General features: G+C 43.8%; 2 protein-coding genes across 2 annotated transcripts; one reads left to right on the top strand and one right to left on the bottom strand.

Annotated features, from left to right (window-relative positions):
• The first annotated feature begins 2,089 nt into the window (after positions 1 to 2,089).
• LOC124653952 (7-methylguanosine phosphate-specific 5'-nucleotidase A-like) lies at positions 2,090 to 6,294 on the top strand. Its single transcript, XM_047193007.1, has 9 exons — positions 2,090 to 2,356; positions 2,437 to 2,497; positions 2,596 to 2,728; positions 3,304 to 3,427; positions 4,173 to 4,229; positions 4,302 to 4,398; positions 4,767 to 4,974; positions 5,760 to 5,820; positions 5,929 to 6,294. Exons 1-9 carry the CDS (start codon positions 2,090 to 2,092, stop codon positions 5,980 to 5,982), a joined length of 1,062 nt encoding a protein of 353 aa, XP_047048963.1. The 3' UTR covers positions 5,983 to 6,294.
• Positions 6,295 to 7,012: 718 nt separating this feature from the next.
• LOC124652382 lies at positions 7,013 to 10,344 on the bottom strand. Its single transcript, XM_047191400.1, has 4 exons — positions 9,949 to 10,344; positions 9,340 to 9,492; positions 8,566 to 9,240; positions 7,013 to 8,404 (listed from the first exon to the last, which is right to left on the bottom strand). Exons 1-4 carry the CDS (start codon positions 10,342 to 10,344, stop codon positions 7,328 to 7,330), a joined length of 2,301 nt encoding a protein of 766 aa, XP_047047356.1. The 3' UTR covers positions 7,013 to 7,327.
• Positions 10,345 to 18,740: the final 8,396 nt, after the last annotated feature.

Raw genomic sequence — 18,740 nt, 5'->3', positions numbered from 1 at the left:
TAGGAAGTATTGGGCCGCTTGTCTGTGGAGTTCTTTTGTTGGTAGACAAATAAGCCTTTTCATATTGTCGAGCATACCAATATGCAGACAACAATGTCTCAGGTTTCTGGCATTGTACGGTGTGCTTGATTCCTTTTAAGACCACTAATGAATCGATCAATAAAGAAATCTTGGGGCAGATAATTGCGGTCTCTCTTCATTTGAGTCACCCACAACTCATATTGATCAATATAAGCGTTGACTGAAGTAACTTGCTTCAATAACTGGAGTTGGTCCATTGGGTCTGAGCTGATGGTATCCGGGAATCTTTCAATTAGTACCTGACTTAATTGAGCCCAAGATATATTCTGCAGATCAAGGCCCGAGCTGCTCAACCAAGTTTTGGCTTGACCTCTGATATAAGCAATACCCCACTTTACTCTGTTTTCTCGAGGAATGCTTGTCAGTGTGAAAATGTCCTCACATTCTAGCAGCCATGCCCTCGGGGAGTCACCAGTAAACATAGGCAATTCTACATGGGGTGTTCTGATGTGTACCTCCGTATTGACCTGATGCTGGTGGTATTGTTGAGTACCCCCTTGTGACTGATGTACCATGTTTCCTGGTGGTTGGGCTTGATAGGGGTATTGTTTTGGTTGCATCTGGTGGTTCTGAGGTGTTGAGTAGGGAATTGGGTGGTGCATTGTTTGATGGTGGCAAGTTTGTTGGTTGCATGGGGGTGCAGGTGGGTTGTGGTTGAATGGGGGATGGTAATGGGATGAAAAATTTGGGTTTTGGGTGTGGTATGGTTGGAGGGGCTGCCGGCATTGTAGAGGTTCAGCAGCAATCGGTAAGTAATTGGTTGGTAAATTTGTGGATTTGTGTGTGGGCCGGTATACCGGTGGGTGGTGTGGGATGAGGATGGGTGGGAGTGTGTGTGGTGTGTGGTGACCAATGGTGCCGTGGTTGTATAAATTGGCACAATGTGCTTGGTGCACTAAAGCTGCGTACTTTGGAGGAAAGCGTGGATGTGGGAGTTGCTCCTGTGAAAAAGCCCCGAATTGTGGTGGCGTTGGGATGTTGGAGATAGGTGTAGGTGCGTGCGTGCAAACTTCAACGATGGGTGAGAGGGAAACATGGGGAAGCGGAGGTGGGGTAGAAAAGGGGTGGCTTTGCGTGTAGGTGGTGGCGCGGATGTGGTGTTGATCACCGGCGTCTCCGAGCGAGAAAGATTTGCACATAAAGAAGCCATCATCCGGGTCATGCGGGACATCTCACCTTGCATCGCAGCTGAGGGCGCGCCGATGAATCAGCCAGCCGGCCCGATCATGCTTGTCCAGCCCGGCGGCGGATGATACGAACCTCGCGCGCAGCCTTCCCCGATGCGTTGTGCCTCCTCGATCTCATCATCCGTGGTCGGTGGCGTGGCGATGGAACCGTCGGCCTTGGTCCGGCGCTCGCGCGACGTAGATCCGGATCGGATCTCTGAAGGCATGGTAAGGTAGGATTTGACGGCCGGACCCGGGTGCCGGTAACCTCGTCTGGGTTGGGAGGGAGGGAAGAGTTGCCGGAGCAACAGAGGAAGGAGGAGGGGGTCTCAGTTCGCTGCTCTGGTACCACTGTTAGGGCCTCGTCTGGCCACTGAACCACGCCGGAGAAGAGGGAGAAAGAGGAGCATACGAAGCTCAGAGATACAAGGTAAAGCAAATGAACTGGAAAGTAAACATAATGTTTTTATTTTTCTGCGTGCCTCCCAGCCTCCCGCTCCTACTCTTTTATAGACCAAGAGTAGGACCACGTAATGTTTGGTTTAAGAGCTAAGCTCTCTTACAGATAATTGTAATTTAAATGCTAATACAAGTAGCTAATAACCTTGCATGCCTGCCATTGAATATTCTGCAGTAGCATCTGAAAACTGGGATGTTTCTCCTTGCTCTGTTTTCAGACAGATACAGTTAACTGACGACCAAATCATCTAGGGCCTGACACGCAGCGACGCCGTCGCGGACGACATCATCCTGTCGCCACGCCACGGACAGATTAAGATGGCGATTTTGTTACAGCCCTAGAGAGTAGATAGGTTCGTCTTGCTCCGGCCCACCGTTTCAAAATGCGGCCCATGACGAGCCCACCGTTCCTCTCCCCATCCCCGTCCCGTCTCCTCCGCCGCCTCTTCTCCCGCGCCCCTCGCCGCCGGAACCCTACTACCCCGCCGCCCATCGCTCCGCACCTCGGCCGCCGCGTCTCGCTTCTCCTCCCAGCCTCCATGTCCTCCTCCTCCTCCAGCACCAGGACACCCGAGTCCGTCGTTGCCGACGCCGATGCCCTCGCTCGCAAGGTCGCCGCCATCCGCGCAGCCGGCGCAGCTAAGCTACAGGTCCGCTTCCTCGCTAATATCACCGCCTCTATCCATCTGGATATGGCTTCGGATTCTAATAAGGGTTTTCCATTGCGCAGGTCATTGCTGACTTCGACGGGACGCTCACTCGGTACTGGTACGACGGCTCCCGAGGCCAGAGTATGCTCCTCATTTCTGCTGTTTTTTCTTCAAAGATTCTGGAGCTTAGGGTTTCGGAGGATGAATTCTCCCGATGGCATGTTTATCTATCGTTGTAGGTAGCCATGGGCTGCTGAGGCAGGGGAACGAAGAGTTCAACGCCAAGAGGGAGGCGCTGTTCGAGCACTACCACCCCATCGAGATCAACCCCGACATCCCGCTCCCGGAGAAGGCAATCCTCATGGAAGAATGGTAAGCACCGGACACCGGTAGAAAACCTTCCTTCAGTTTATATCCACCTGGTAATGTGGGTCGGATATACCATTTTGTTACAGTGAACCGGTGGACATATTGGTTTAGTACAGACATTTAAATTGGGACCATAACATGGAAAATCATTGCTGTTCAGTTCACAAGTCTCTTGCTGTCAAGTGATGGTGAATGTACAATTGGTCATTCTATATAGCGTAGCTTCCTTGTGAGTTGTGACCCACATAGTTCATCAGGCATATTAGCTTATTCTATCCTTGTTGCATACTATTTTGAATTCTTGCTAGTAGTTAGCAGAAGCCAGTTCATGTGCCATCAATTTCTCAAATAATTCTCTAGAAAAAAAGGCACAAATAAGTTATATGTATTTCTATCTATATATACAACACCGTTTACAACAGAAATGGAAATGTTTCTTATGGTAGTTTTCTTGATGCTTTGTGTTCATGCCATTCATCAGCTGCCTAGTATTACCCCTGCTTTCACTTTTGAATATAATATACATCTCAATTAGATAGTAAGTGTACCTTATGCTCTGATGTCATTACTTGCTACAGGTGGGGGAAGACTCATGCTCTTCTTATTGAAGGGGGGCTCACACAAGAAGCTATAAAGAAATCGGTGGCCGATGCTGCAATTGCTTTTCGAGATGGAGTGGTGGAGTTGTTTGAGTTATTGGAGGTTTTATTTTCTTTTCTCATGTTTGCTTAGCAGTTCAAGTTTTCTGACCAAGGGGGATAAGTATTCGGATCATGTGTAGTAACTTTTTCCCTGGTTATTTTGGTACTGCTTAAGCCTTGGTAGGTACCTATATTATTGTGTTTCATCACTTTTTTATTTTGGTTTCTATCCCCGTGATGGATTTGTCAAATAGGAAGGCACCCAATATTACTCCCGTTTGTAAAGCATTTGGGTGACCATTTTGGATTTTTTTTTGTAGAGCTCATAATTACTTGAGCATGTGTTTGCTGATTAAAAAAAGATTTATAGTCTGTGTTTGTGCTTCTGGAATTCATCTTCTTCTCATGTTTCATCAAGTTTGACTTCAAATTTGAGAAGTATGCTAGTAATCCTGGTCAAGCTATTCCAAGCATTTAATAATCCCAACAGCATAATGGGAACATTCATATAAAAATAAGAGACCTCAAATTATGATTATGTTATATATGTTTCCTTGGTGTGCTTCTTGTTTTTTTACCTCTTCAGTCTTTTTTACCGGATGAATTATCATATGTTTGTTAGTTTCATATATGTTAGGAATGAAGTGATATTATTAGTAGGTCGAGGTGGCTTACCTGTAATTACAACATTTTCGGGAGATAAAAAACAATTAGTTGCTTTTATGATTATATTCTAGTAAAATCATATAAACGTCATATTCCATTAAGACGTAAGTGTTTGATAAAGCCTTTAATGTAATTTTCAGGCTAGAGATATTCCAGTGTTGGTATTTTCTGCTGGACTTGCAGACATAATTGAGGAGGTAAGTTCTGAAAAAGAATGGTAATATTAAAATGAACTTTGTTGCATATGACACGCCTGCTCCCTCTTTTAGGTCTTCCGACAGAAACTCCACCGATCATTCAAAAACATCAAGATTGTGTCCAATAGGATGGTATTTGATGAAGAGGGTCGTCTTGTAGAATTTAAAGGTGATTTTTAATCCTTACGAAGTGTTGATGATTCACAAATTGTTTCTACCAAAGGCTAATGCAGGATAAATGTTGATAATGTCCAACTCACAATAGAATTCTAGTTTCATGCAGTTGCCATACACTTAGCAAATTCAATAATTTATGAAAAAATGTGACATGTGAAATCTATAAATTTTTAAAGTACAGGATACACTGTTACTTGACTGTATAATTCGACCTTTGTTTAAGATGACCTTTGATTTGTAATTTGTGTATCTCTGTCAATCTTTCCAAACTTGCTTTAACTAATGACTTGCTTGTTTATGTCAAATATGCACTTTGATTATCTTCTCATTACCTCATAAATTAAATGACATCTAATGCAGGGAAGACAATCCATGTTCTGAACAAAAATGAGCATTCCTTGGACATGGCAGCTCCAGTACACAATAGTCTGGGAGATCCGAATGGATGTACTGATGACTATTCATTGGTGAAAAAGAGGACCAACGTGCTGCTACTTGGAGATCACATTGGGGACCTGGGAATGTCTGATGGTTTAAACTACGAGAACAGGATTGCTGCTGGGTTCCTGTAAGTAACTTCCCCATTAGCCTGTCTTTCGCTTGCTTCATTCAAAGTTAGCGGGGACCCAGGAATTACTATTTTTACCATATTGAGAATAACCACACAGGATTTTTATTCCAGTCACATGTATTAGATGGATTTGGTCATTTGGAGTGTACCATGTTTAATTTGAAAGTTTGGGGACAACTCTCGCTGATACTGAAATTTACTTAGCTATTGCGATGGATCGAGTAAATTATTAAACATCACTAGGTTATATGCATATATTTTTCTGGTGTATCTTATTTTTCTATTATAGGTTCCTAAGGGCAAATTCTAGCTTAAATTATCCTCAATTTTCTTTAGCCATGACATAGTTCCCAAATTTTCGGCTGAACTTTTGCCCATTTGTGTTTTGACTATTTTATCCTCAAAGTAGCTTATTCTGTTGACGGAAATGTGATTCGGTGTGTGAACTTAGTTACATATTTGTAGAGTTAGATACTTTGCAAGCTCTGTTATACTGTTTAAGTTTATCTATGGAGAATCTTGGACATGAAATTTCTGTCTTTTCTTGTAAAGTTTCTTTGGGGTAATATTAAAGGTGAGCAATCACAGGAAGCACATGTTTGATTTTACTGTTTTCCTTTAATCAATGCAAGCCAAAATTTGATCACATGAGACTTTCATGTGACTAATCAACATTAAGATAAAAAAATTGAAACCCATTTTAGGAAGCAAGCTCCTCTGTTTGATATCTTATCCAGGTTCCTACAGAATTATGTATCAGCTGATAAGAACTGGTTTTGCAGGAATACTAACATCGAGAAATCTCTGAAAGATTACTCAGAGGCATTTGACATTGTGTATCTGGTGAGTATAATTTAGTACAGTACAATTAGTTTCAGTTATCATGGTTATATACCGGATCCAGTGCCCAGTTCTTACGTCGTATTCCTTCAATGATTGAAATGTATGCAGAATGACGCGCCAATGTGGGGAGTTGCTGAGCTTGTGTCTGATCTGTGTCCATAGTCGAGTCATTTTTAGCTGAACCTAGCAGCTCTCTGTCTGGTCCTACTCACCCTGAAACCTGGGGTGTTTTGTACCCAGAACGTGCTAACTTGCTAAGCTTGCTTCATGAGAAGCATTTGTACAGCTAGACGGCCGCCTGTGCCCAGTGATTATGATGCACCTAATTCCCAGGCATGCCAGTTGAATTTGAAATGCCATGATTTTCTCGTGTACTCTCTAATCAAATGAGCTAGGCAGCAGCTCATTTTTCTGCTAATTAATTTGCATCATCAAATGAATCTGATGGTTCTTGATGCCCATGTTACGCGACAAGAGGTCATAGTCGCGGACTAAGTATATCATTATGCCAGCTTTAACCCAGGAAACATTGTGAATGGGACATTCGAATAAAGAGACGTGTATATTATTATGCCAGCTTAACCCCAGAAACATTGTGAAGGGGACATTCGAATAAAGAGACATGTAAAACAAGGGGAAAATAAATATTATACTCCTTGTCCTTGCGCAACACATGCATCGTGGACGCTGATTAGCAGCTGTACTCTGTAATGCGCGTCTGGGATGTAAGATGTAACATCATTCCGGGCTAATGATAGTGTGACCAGGTGTGAACAGCTATGGCGATTTTTCTAATGCTCTTTGTATATTCAGATAAATCAGAGGTTTTTCTAGTAGTGAAAAGTTATTTAAAATCAGCATGTGGCCAAAGGAGTCGCAAATTACAGTTCAGACTGAGATGTTGATGTTTTCTTGAAGTTACCCTGCAAATTCAACAGTCGTTAACAATATCACATGCCTGACCCAGAAAAAGATGGAAGGACGCTTTTCATCCACATTTCGCAGCAGTTCATGTGTCGCATTCACTGAATATGTACTTGATACTGGTGACAGGTTGGTTCTGATCATCCAACGTGCCTGGACGATACTGCAATACCGCATCAACAAGAAGCTACAGTACTCTCTGGGCAGAACAGACTCAGTTGTTTCCAGAGGCAGGTAATCAGCATCACATGAAGTTGCATGCAGAAACTTAATTAACATAAGGGCATTACTCATTGATTAGTAGTACAAGGTTACACATGATTACAGAAATCAGTTGGTTAATACATGATAGGTAGGAGCAATCACCTCTTTGTACAAAATGCAGGGAAAATGCTCTGATACCTTGAGGGACACCTATACTAGCAGGTCATATTAGACATTAGATGAGCACAAACAAAAATGGAAACAAATTCTTTTGAGTAGGTTTCCCTCCATATGCGCTGGCCCAAGGAAAAAAAGCTCTTCAAGTTGATGTCGAGCAGGATGTCGTCAGGTCTCAGCCAACGTAGTGGCAACTGGCAAGCTATGCGACAGCAACCGCATGTGTTAGGGCCACTTCCATGGCCGGTGGTGGATCAGGCCAGGAGAACTCGAAAGGGGCTTCAATGGCGAGAGCTTGAGGGGGCGAGGAAGCCTCCTGTGGGGATGCTTGGGTGTAGTGGAACTCGATCTGGAGGCGGTGGTGCAGTGGTGTTGATGCCATCAGCCCTCTCCTGATGTCGCCCTGCAGCTCCCTGATCGGTATGGCCGCCAAGAAACTCTTGATGTATTCTTTGCATGATTCCTTGCCCTTGGAAACAAGTATGTTCTCTTCAATGTCATCTTCGCTGTCCTGCCCAGGGGAGGAGCTCCCTGAAGAATCCTTCAAAGGTCCACTAGAGTCAGGGCTGGATGTTTTCTTTTCACCAGATACATTGTGGATCGTGGTGTTGTTGTCAAACTTCAAAATGTATGCCTGGTTGCATCCTTCATAGAACCTTTCTCCAAGGGTGTCGATGATGTAATATGCATCACGCTCAACCTTGAGGAGAAAAAAGTGGTCATTCCAGCTCACTATGTATAGGTTAGGGTTTTCACTGGATGAGAACTCCGCTGCCTGACTGATCTCATCCCAGATGTTATCAAAGGACATTGCACCATTTAGAAAGTCAAACCCTCTCATGTCATCAGCCCCTTCAGGTAGGAAGAATCCAATAAATGACTTACTGGGGGAGACTGTGAGTGGGCGGATCTTGGCATGAAGGACAGTCTCAAGATCGAAATGCTTGTCAGGAAAAAGCTCTCTGTATGTCTTGTTCTCGCAAAGGTTTCTCCACTCCAGTGATCCTTCACGGATCAGGTTATCAAACTGCGACTGGATGGGCATCAGATCCTGATTTGCTTGGAACCAGTCTGCAATAACAGCCACAAGTGCCGTGCATGCACTAGCCCCAGCAGCTCGCTCGCTTCTCTGGTCAATCGATGCAAAGAACACCTGGGAAGAAAGCTTCATGTGGCCATCACGGCTAAGCACCTCCTTTGATTCCCAATTCCCCACAACAAAATTGTCATCGCCGAATTCTGACATCATACCATTAACTGAGCCATTTTCACTCGATCCCTGCAATTGGTAGATGCATTGCTCAGAACAACATCATGGACATAAAAAACAGTTCTGTGATATACAAATAAGCCACTCTTTTGGAAAAGTACTTGGCCAAGCACAGGGTACTGATTATTTTTCACAATGCAATGAGAGGAAAAAGAAAAAAAAGAATGTACCTCTGATCCATTGGAAGGTGTTAGCAGCCGACGATCAAAGTCAATATCATCACCTCCCTCTTCTCCATTTGCTTTCTTCAACAGAGGTTCGCCTTTAGCCTTTAATGACCGCAAACTCAGCTTCCTCTTTCTCCAAGGAAGGATACTCCGCTTGGCAGCAGGCAACACAGTTTTCTCAGCAGTTGATGACTGTGGTTCCTCTACATGGTAACCGGCATCAGATTTTCGGTGACTATAATAGACCCAATCCTCATGATCGCCATCAATCGTTGCATGTGCATGAACTAGGCCACCAACATGGTTGACAGACTGCAGAGAGCCATAACTGAATGACTTCCTGATGGTTGGATCTCCAACTTCATCTTCATGTGTTCTATCATCCAGATCTTCATCGACAGGCTCAGTACCATATGGGTATTCAGCACCATCACTGTGAACATAGCAATTATCATCACTGCCTTCATCGCTCTGGAACGTCTTCTTGGACCTTCGAGTCGACACCATATCCTTGAGGATTTTCACCTTCCTCAGCCCAGCTTTAATGACTGAACCCTCATCTTTTCCTCCAGGCAGAGAATCACAAGATGATGGAGATAACGGAGTGGCAACAGCAGATCGTTGCGAAGCATCAGAGGTTTCTTGAAGAGCTCTCAGTTCCACCATACTCAGAGTGAGCTGCAACAGAAAAAAAATAAGATTTCAAGGTCAGACCAGATGACAATTAAAACAAATTATTGTTAACCAGAGCTTGTTGTTCAGCTCGTCAAAACTCACATGAAGCGATGGAGCAGACTCAGGTGTACCACATGGCACAGACAACGGGAGAATTATCTCAATGTCCTCTTCGGCTGCTGCTGCATAATCAGCTAGGCTAAGGGAAGCAGTTCCCAGAATTGTCGGTTTAGTCTTTGGGCCTTTGTTCATATCCTGCCACGAGGGAAAGAAAAAAAGAAGGCAGGTCAGATTTTCTGCAGAAGTCACTCAAGCCGAGAAAAAGATGAGGAGTGGTTATTTGAGTGTCAGAATTATGATGCAAGTATGCTCACATAGAAAAGCAAACATGTGAGACCGTAATATTGTTGCAGATAAAGATGGTGCTTATCTTGGCAAGGTGTAGTGTTACTATCATATTAACAAGAATACAGTTGCATGTTATGGTTGATGAACTGGCATCCAGCAACTACTAATATCCATTCAACTACTCATATCCACTGGCATCCAGCAACTAAACACACCCAGTTCAATCAATTGGAAAACATCAATTGCTCGAGAGACGAGATAATTCGCGAATAAAGAGATTTGAGCAGATGGTGCCGGCTGGCAACAGGGCAAAACAGGAATACAATTAAACTCCAGGAAATAAGAGAGGAGGGAGATGCTCACGGTGAAGACGGTGAAGGCGAGCTCCCACGGCTGGAACGCCGCCGCCTCCCGGTGCGACGCGGCCGCGAGCGTCACGACGCTCTCGAACTCCTCCTCCCACGCCACCGCGCCCCCAACCTCGCAGGCGTCGTTGGCGGCGGCATCTGGGGCCGGGGCCAGCTCCTCCTCGCGGGTGCGGTTGCGCCGCACCGCGCGCCGCAGCGAGCTGAGGCCGGACGCCCTCGGCCCCTTCCACCTGACCTCCGCCGCGACCCTCTGATTCGCGGCGCTCCCCTCCAGCTCGTGCTCCGTGGGGTCCGCTGGCGAGGGAAGCCCCTCCGCCCGGCGCACGACGAGCCGGACGCGGAACTTGCGAGCCGCCGGCGGGCGCGGCCACCGCATCATCCTCGCCACCATCTATCAGAACCAAGCCGCGGAGGGACCTCTCTCCCGGAGACCGGACAAGCTACGCCGCTCGGCTCGGCTCGGCCACCAAGACCCGATCAGAATGCCGGAGGAACAGTCACACCCAACCCGTGTGCTCCGAGACGGCCAACGACAAGAAGATGTGAGCTGGGGGAAACAAAGTGGATCCTAGGACGCGGCTCGGCGGCCAGATCGCCTCGGATTCGAAGCGGAGGAACACGCCAAGACCGGATTTTTACGGGTATTTCGCTCGATTTGTTCCGACTGACTCCGGCGGGGAGAGAGAGAGAGGAGATGGTGGAGAATGGGGAGCGGGGAGAGACGAGGAGAGAGAGACAAGCGGGTGTGGGACATAAATAGGGAGAGAAACGTTGGGGGAGGCGCAGGTGAGGTCAGTCGGTGGGGCCCACCTTTTGTTTCTCTCTGCTTGTCGGGGTGGGCCCCTTCTGCCGGCTTTTCTAGTCTAGGCTGTCATTTTTACCCGTACCATGATTATCGCTTCTGTTTGTTGCTTATTTTGGCTCGTTGAGATGATGGAGTTTTGGTTAGCTGTTTATGGTATCCAATGATCACAATAACAAGAAAATGTATTTATAGACAAGCACTTCATCATGGCATTGAATTTGGTCACGTAAACCACGTATCAAAAAGTAACTAGTATTGATCAAATATTGTCGTACCAAATCGACAATACGTCCTCTATATATCCGCACGGAGAGAGTATTATCAACTCAACTACACATACATTCCAGCTGCCACGCTATCGTACTACTACAAGACGGGGGACGCTCCTTTTGCATCTTCTTCGCGGGGGTTAACTGCGGGGGTTAACTAATTCCGCAATGATAATGTTACTGTTTACGAAGGAGACTATCTAGAATGTTGCTTGAAGCTCTCTTTGAACAAGGTTCAGCGCACCGTGGAACCGGACTTGGAAAAGCATTCATGAACTTGCCCTCACGTCATAGGAGCATTGCTTGGAGCTCCTCCACAAGACAATTCATGTTGATGACGCCGTAAGGTGTCTCGCCACGAAATGTTGCCACCAACCGATATGGCGTCGGCATACCATGACATGTACGCCATCGCCCCGTCGTAGTGAAGAAGCCAGAGGTGTGCCTCGGTCTAGTGGGGTTCACTTTTGTTTCTCTCTTCTTGTCGGAGTGGGCCCTGTATCGGCTTTTCTACATTTTCATTTTTACCAGTAGCATGATATCATGTTTCTAATTTTATTTGATTCACCTTATGTAGTAATCACAATAATAAGAAATTTATATTTAGATAAGAATTTCATCATGACATTTAATTATGTCACGTAAACCAAATATCAAAAGGTAATTATTCATCAAATATTGTCTTACCAAATCAAAAAAAAAAATTGTCCTATGTATCTGGACTAAGAGAGTACTATCAAGCAAACTAGCTGCCACATTATCGTGACGTGTAACACAAGGAATGCTCCTTTTGAATCTTCCTCATAGGGATCACATTTCTGCTGGAGATATTATCTAGAGTGTTGCTCCAAATCAGCTAGAAGCTTTCTTTGATCTGGTTCACCCCATGGTGGAACTGGACTTGGAAAAGGCATTCATGAATTTTCCCTCACGTCACAAGAACAAGGCTTGGATCGAGATCTTCTAGAAACAATGTGGATGATGCAACAAAGGGGTTCCGTCACGAAATGTTGCCATCATATGTGGTCTTGCCACCAACCGATACCATGTCATGATAGCATACATGTACGCAATATGCCATTGCCTTGTCATCGTGAAGTAGATAGTTAGGCTTACAGTATGACCAAAGGTGTGCCTCAATCCACGAGGAGTAGATAGTTAGGCTTACAGGATGACAAATAAAGGAACGCACGGGTGATAAATATCTAAGAAGCCATGACAATACGCGTTGTAGGATAATGAAACAACACTACACCTATCATAAGATAGGACTACAATGTGTGGATATGTTCCAGTTGATGTTGTAGGTTGGATTGCACATAGTAATGCAACCTTTTGCGAGATAGACCATCTAGAGTCTTCCTCAATTGGGTTAAAAGCTTTCTTCAAATCGGTTCATTGCATGGTGGCAATGGACTTGGAAAAGCATTCATAAACTTTTCCTCGCGTAAGAAGAACAAGTCTTGGGGATCAACCACAAAAAATGTGGATGATGCGGTGAAGGGATTTCCCTAGGCTTTATTTCCATCATTTGTCATCTTGCCACCAACTGATAGAGTGTCGTGATAGTAACATGCACATCATCGCGAAATCCTCCAGGTGTACCTCGGATGGCTCTTGCATGAGGGAATAAAGGGATGTAAAGCTAGTTCTAGAATATCTCATCAACCATGGTAGGCAACGTGTTAGAACAATGCAACAACACCATGTCCACCGTAGGAGAGGAGTACAATGGATGTATATTTTCTAAAATAGGTGTTGTGGGCTAGATCGATGAAGAAACATGGTCTAAGGTTTTTGGGTATTATTTACCTAAATCAAAATTTTGATATTTTTTGTACCTTGCAAATTAACCGCATAGGTGAATCATCTGTCACTGCATGCCTCGACCTCCCTCCCTCTCTCTATCTCTCTCTGTGTCTCTCCCAACTAGAAACGAGGGTGATATATAGTCGGACCAAGAGAGGGTATTAAGAACTCAACTAAAAAAGCTTGAGCTGCCACACAATGGAAATACATAAATGAAGGATTCTACCTTTTCATATGATTCAGTGGGGTTAAAATCCATATTAATGTTACTTTTTGCAACATAGACTATCCAGAGTGATGCTCCAATTATGTTAGAAGCTTTCTTTGAAATGTGTCATTGCATGGTAGAATTAAGTTGACATGGAAAAGCATTCATGAACTTGCCCTCACGCCAGAAGAACAAGGTTTGGGGCTCTTCCACAACACAATCAAGATAATGAGATGAAGTGATTTCCCATCGCATTGTTGCCATCATATGTCATGTTGCCTGATACGTCTCCGACGTATCGATAATTTCTTATGTTCTATGCCATATTATTGATGATACCTACATGTTTTATGCACACTTTATGTCATATTCGTGCATTTTCTGGAACTAACCTATTAACAAGATGCCGAAGTGTCGCTTCTCGTTTTCTCGCTCGTTTTTGGTTTCAGTAAATCCTAGTAACGAAATATTCTCGGAATTGGACGAAACGAAGACCCGTGGGCCTATTTTGCCACGAACCTTCCGGAAGACCGAAGAGCATACGAAGTGGGGCCACGAGGTGGCGACACCACATGGCGGCGCGGCCAAGGGGGGCCCGCGCCGCCCCGTGGTGTGGGCCCTCGTTAGCCCCCCGACTCGCCCTTCCGCCTACTTAAAGCCTCCGTCGCGAAACCCCCGATGCGAAAAAACCACGATACGGAAAACCTTACCGAGACGCCGCCGCCGCCGATCCCATCTCGGGGGATTCTCGGAGATCTCCTCCGGCACCCCGCCGGAGAGGGGATTCATCTCCCGGAGGACTCTACACCGCCATGGTCGCCTCCGGAGTGATGAGTGAGTAGTTCACCCCTGGACTATGGGTCCATAGTAGTAGCTAGATGGTTGTCTTCTCCTCATTGTGCTTCATTGTTGGATCTTGTGAGCTGCCTAACATGATCAAGATCATCTATCCGTAATACTCTATGTTGTGTTTGTCGGGATCCGATGGATAGAGAATACCATGTTATGTTAATTATCAAGTTATTACATATGTGTTGTTTATGATCTTGCATGCTCTCCGTTACTAGTAGAGGCTCTGGCCAAGTTTTTGCTTTTAACTCCAAGAGGGAGTATTTATGCTCGATAGTGGGTTCATGCCCGCATTGACACCGGGACAGATGATAGAAAGTTCTAAGGTTGTGTTGTGTTGTTGCCACTAGGGATAAAACATTGGCGCTATGTCCGAGGATGTAGTTGTTGATTACATTACGCACCATACTTAATGCAATTGTCTGTTGCTTTGCAACTTAATACCTGGAAGGGGTTCGGACGATAACCCGAAGGTGGACTTTTTAGGCATAGATGCGGCTTGGATGGCGGTCTATGTACTTTGTCGTAATGCCCAATTAAATCTCACTATACTTATCATATCATGTATGTGCATTGTTATGCCCTCTCTATTTGTCAATTGCCCGACTGTAATTTGTTCACCCAACATGCTTTTATCTTATGGGAGAGACACCTCTAGTGAACTGTGGACCCCGGTCCATTCTTTTATACTCGAAATACAAATCTGCTGCAATACTTGTTCTTTACTCGTTTTCTTGCAAACAATCATCTTCCACACAATACGGTTAACCCTTTGTTACAGCAAGCCGGTGAGATTGACAACCTCACTGTTTCGTTGGGGCAAAGTACTTTGGTTGTGTTGTGCAGGTTCCACGTTGGCGCCGGAATCTGGTGTTGCGCCGCACTACATCCCGCCGCCATCAACCTTCAACGTGCTTCTTGACTCCTACCGGTTCGATTAAACCTTGGTTTCTTACCGAGGGAAACTTGCCGCCGTGCGCATCACACCTTCCTCTTGGGGTTCCCAACGGACGTGTCAACTACACGCATCAAGCAAATTTCTCGGCGCCGTTGCCGGGAGATCAAGACACGCTGCAAGGGGAGTCTCCACTTCCCAATCTCTTTACTTTGTTTTTGTCTTGCTTTATTTTATTTACTACTTTGTTTGCTGCATTATATCAAAACACAAAAAAATTAGTTGCTAGCTTTACTTTATTTACTGTCTTGCACTTTATATCAAAAACACAAAAAAATTAGTTTACTTGCATTTACTTTACTTGATTCATCATGTTTCCTTTTAATTTTACCACAAAGAACATACTGGTAGGACAAGGGTCTATAATTGGGAGGAACAATATAGAAGAATTTTTCACCCATGTTAGTACCGTTGAAGATTTTGAAGATAGACACTTGGTAGAACTTGCTCCTACTTATGAAATTGCTGCTGCTGCTTTAGTTCGCTTGTTGGAAACTAAATTTGTTAATCTCAATCCTATAATCCAACACATGTTTCTTACACTTGGTGATATGGAAGAGGGGGAAAAGAAAGATTTTGTTTTAGAAACCCTTCTTAGAGAATTTGGTGGTCTAGCAAGAAAGGCTAGAAAGGTCTTTGCTAAATTTAATATGCTTGGTTCTCATACTAATTTTGTTGGTCTCCTTGAAAAAATGGATATGGATAGGATAAGGTACACTAATAATGCTAATGATGGTGGGGAGATCAAAGCACCAATACCATGTAAACTCCTAGCTATGAATGATGCACTAGAAAATAACTATGCTTGGCTTGTTCCTGAAAATTTGTTTGATGAGAGTAGCAAGCCCAGGACTAATGAAAAGGGAGACGCTGAAACTTATGTATCTAATATACTATGCATGGTTGAGAAAACTCCAAACCCCGCTGTAGGTGCACCACCCTTCGATAATACTTGAGTTACACTTTCCGCGCCTAGCTGAAAGGCGTTAAAGAAAAGCGCTTATGGGAGACAACCCATGTTTTTACTCCAGTATTTTTGTTTTAAATTTGTGTCTTGGAAGTTGTTTACTACTGTAGCAACCTCTCCTTATCTTAGTTTTGAGTTTTGTTGTGCCAAGTAAAGTCTTTGATAGTAAAGTAAGTACTAGATTTGGATTACTGCGCAGTTCCAGATTTCTTTGCTGTCACGAATCTGGGTCTACCTCCCTGTAGGTAGCTCAGAAAATTAAGCCAATTTACGTGCATGATCCTCAGATATGTACGCAACTTTCATTCAATTTGAGCATTTTCATTTGAGCAAGTATGGTGGCCTAATAAAATCCATCTTTACGGATCTGTTCTGTTTTGACAGATTCTGTCTTTTATTTCGCATTGCCTCTTTTGCTATGTTGGATGAATTTCTTTGATCCATTAATGTCCAGTAGCTTTATGCAATGTCCAGAAGTGTTAAGAATGATTGTGTCACCTCTGAACATGTGAATTTTTATTATGCACTAACCCTCTAATGAGTTGTTTCGAGTTTGGTGTGGAGGAAGTTTTCAAGGATCAAGAGAGGAGTATGATGCAATATGATCAAGGAGAGTGAAAGCTCTAAGCTTGGGGATGCCCCGGTGGTTCACCCCTGCATATTATAAGAAGACTCAAGCGTCTAAGCTTGGGGATGCCCAAGGCATCCCCTTCTTCATCGACAACATTATCGGGTTCCTCCCCTGAAACTATATTTTTATTCCGTCACATCTTATGCACTTTGCTTGGAGCGTCGGTTTGTTTTTGTTTTTTGTTTTGTTTGAATAAAATGGATCCTAGCATTCACTTTATGGGAGACAGACACGCTCCGCTGTAGCATATGGACAAATATGTCCTTAGGCTCTACTCATAGTATTCATGGCGAAGTTTCTTCTTCGTTAAATTGTTATATGGTTGGAATTGGAAAATACTACATGTAGTAACTCTAAAATGTCTTGGATAATTTGATACTTGGCAATTGTTGTGCTCATGTTTAAGCTCTTGCATCATATACTTTGCACCCATTAATGAAGAAATACTTAGAGCTTGCTAATTTGGTTTGCATATTTGGTTTCTCTAGAGTCTAGATAACATCTAGTATTGAGTTTTGAACAACAAGGAAGACGGTATGGAGTCTTATAATGTTTACAATATGTCTTTTATGTGAGTTTTTCTGTACCGTTCATCCTTGTGTTTGTTTCAAATAACCTTGCTAGCCTAAACCTTGTATCGAGAGGGAATACTTCTCATGCATCCAAAATACTTGAGCCAACCACTATGCCATTTGTGTCCACCATACCTACCTACTACATGGTATTTATCCGCCATTCCAAAGTAAATTGCTTGAGTGCTACCTTTAAAATTCCATCATTCACCTTTGCAATATATAGCTCATGAGACAAATAGCTTAAAAACTATTGTGGTATTGAATATGTACTTATGCACTTTATCTCTTATTAAGTTGCTTGTTGTGCGATAACCATGTTTCTGGGGACGCCATCAACTGTTCTTTGTTGGATATCATGTGAGTTGCTATGCATGTCCGTCTTGTCCGAAGTAAGAGAGATCTACCACCTTTATGGTTGGAGCATGCATATTGTTAGAGAAGAACTTTGGGCCGCTAACTAAAGCCATGATTCATGGTGGAAGTTTCGAGTCTTGGACATATATCCTCAATCTCATATGAGAATAATAATTGTTGCCACATGCTTATGCATTAAAGAGGAGTCCATTATCCGTTGTCCATGTTGTCCCGGTATGGATGTCTAAGTTGAGAATAATCAAAAGCGAGAAATCCAAAATGCGAGCTTTCTCCTTAGACCTTTGTACAGGCGGCATGGAGGTACCCCATTGTGACACTTGGTTAAAACATGTGCATTGCAAAGATCCCGTAGTCCAAGCTAATTAGGACAAGGTGCGGGCACTATTAGTATACTGTGCATGAGGCTCGCAACTTGTAAGATATAACTTTCATAACTCATATGCTTTATTACTACCGTTGACAAAATTGTTTCATGTTTTCAAAATAAAAGCTCTAGCACAAATATAGCAATCGATGCTTTCCTCTTTGAAGGACCATTCTTTTTACTTTTATGTTGAGTCAGTTCACCTATCTCTCTCCACCTCAAGAAGCAAACACTTGTGTGAACTGTGCATTGATTCCTACATACTTGCATATTGTACTTGTTATATTACTCTATGTTGACAATTATCCATGAGATATACATGTTACAAGTTGAAAGCAACCGCTGAAACTTAATCTTCCTTTGTGTTGCTTCAATGCCTTTACTTTGATTTATTGCTTTATGAGTTAACTCTTATGCAAGACTTATTAATACTTGTCTTGAAGTACTATTCATGAAAAGTCTTTGCTTTATGATTCACTTGTTTACTCATGTCATTACCATTGTTTTGATCGCTGCATCCACTACATATGTTTACAAATAGTATGATCAAGGTTATGATGGCATATCACTTCAGAAATTATCTTTGTTATCGTTTTACCTCGCTCGGGACGAGCAGAACTAAGCTTAGGGATGCTTGATACGTCTCCGACGTATCGATAATTTCTTATGTTCTATGCCATATTATTGATGATACCTACATGTTTTATGCACACTTTATGTCATATTCGTGCATTTTCCGGAACTAACCTATTAACAAGATGCCGAAGTGTCGGTTCTCGTTTTCTCGCTGTTTTTGGTTTCAGAAATCCTAGTAACGAAATATTCTCGGAATTGGACGAAACGAAGACCCGGGGGCCTATTTTGCCACGAACCTTCCGGAAGACCGAAGAGCATACGAAGTGGGGCAACGAGGTGGCGACACCACATGGCGGCGCGGCCAAGGGGGCCCGCGCCGCCCTGTGGTGTGGGCCCCTCGTTAG

The sequence above is a fragment of the Lolium rigidum genome, chromosome 5, assembly GCF_022539505.1.
Source record: "Lolium rigidum isolate FL_2022 chromosome 5, APGP_CSIRO_Lrig_0.1, whole genome shotgun sequence".
NCBI classification, from domain to species: Eukaryota; Viridiplantae; Streptophyta; class Magnoliopsida; order Poales; family Poaceae; genus Lolium; species Lolium rigidum.
This window is presented reverse-complemented; position numbering and strand designations above follow the sequence as displayed.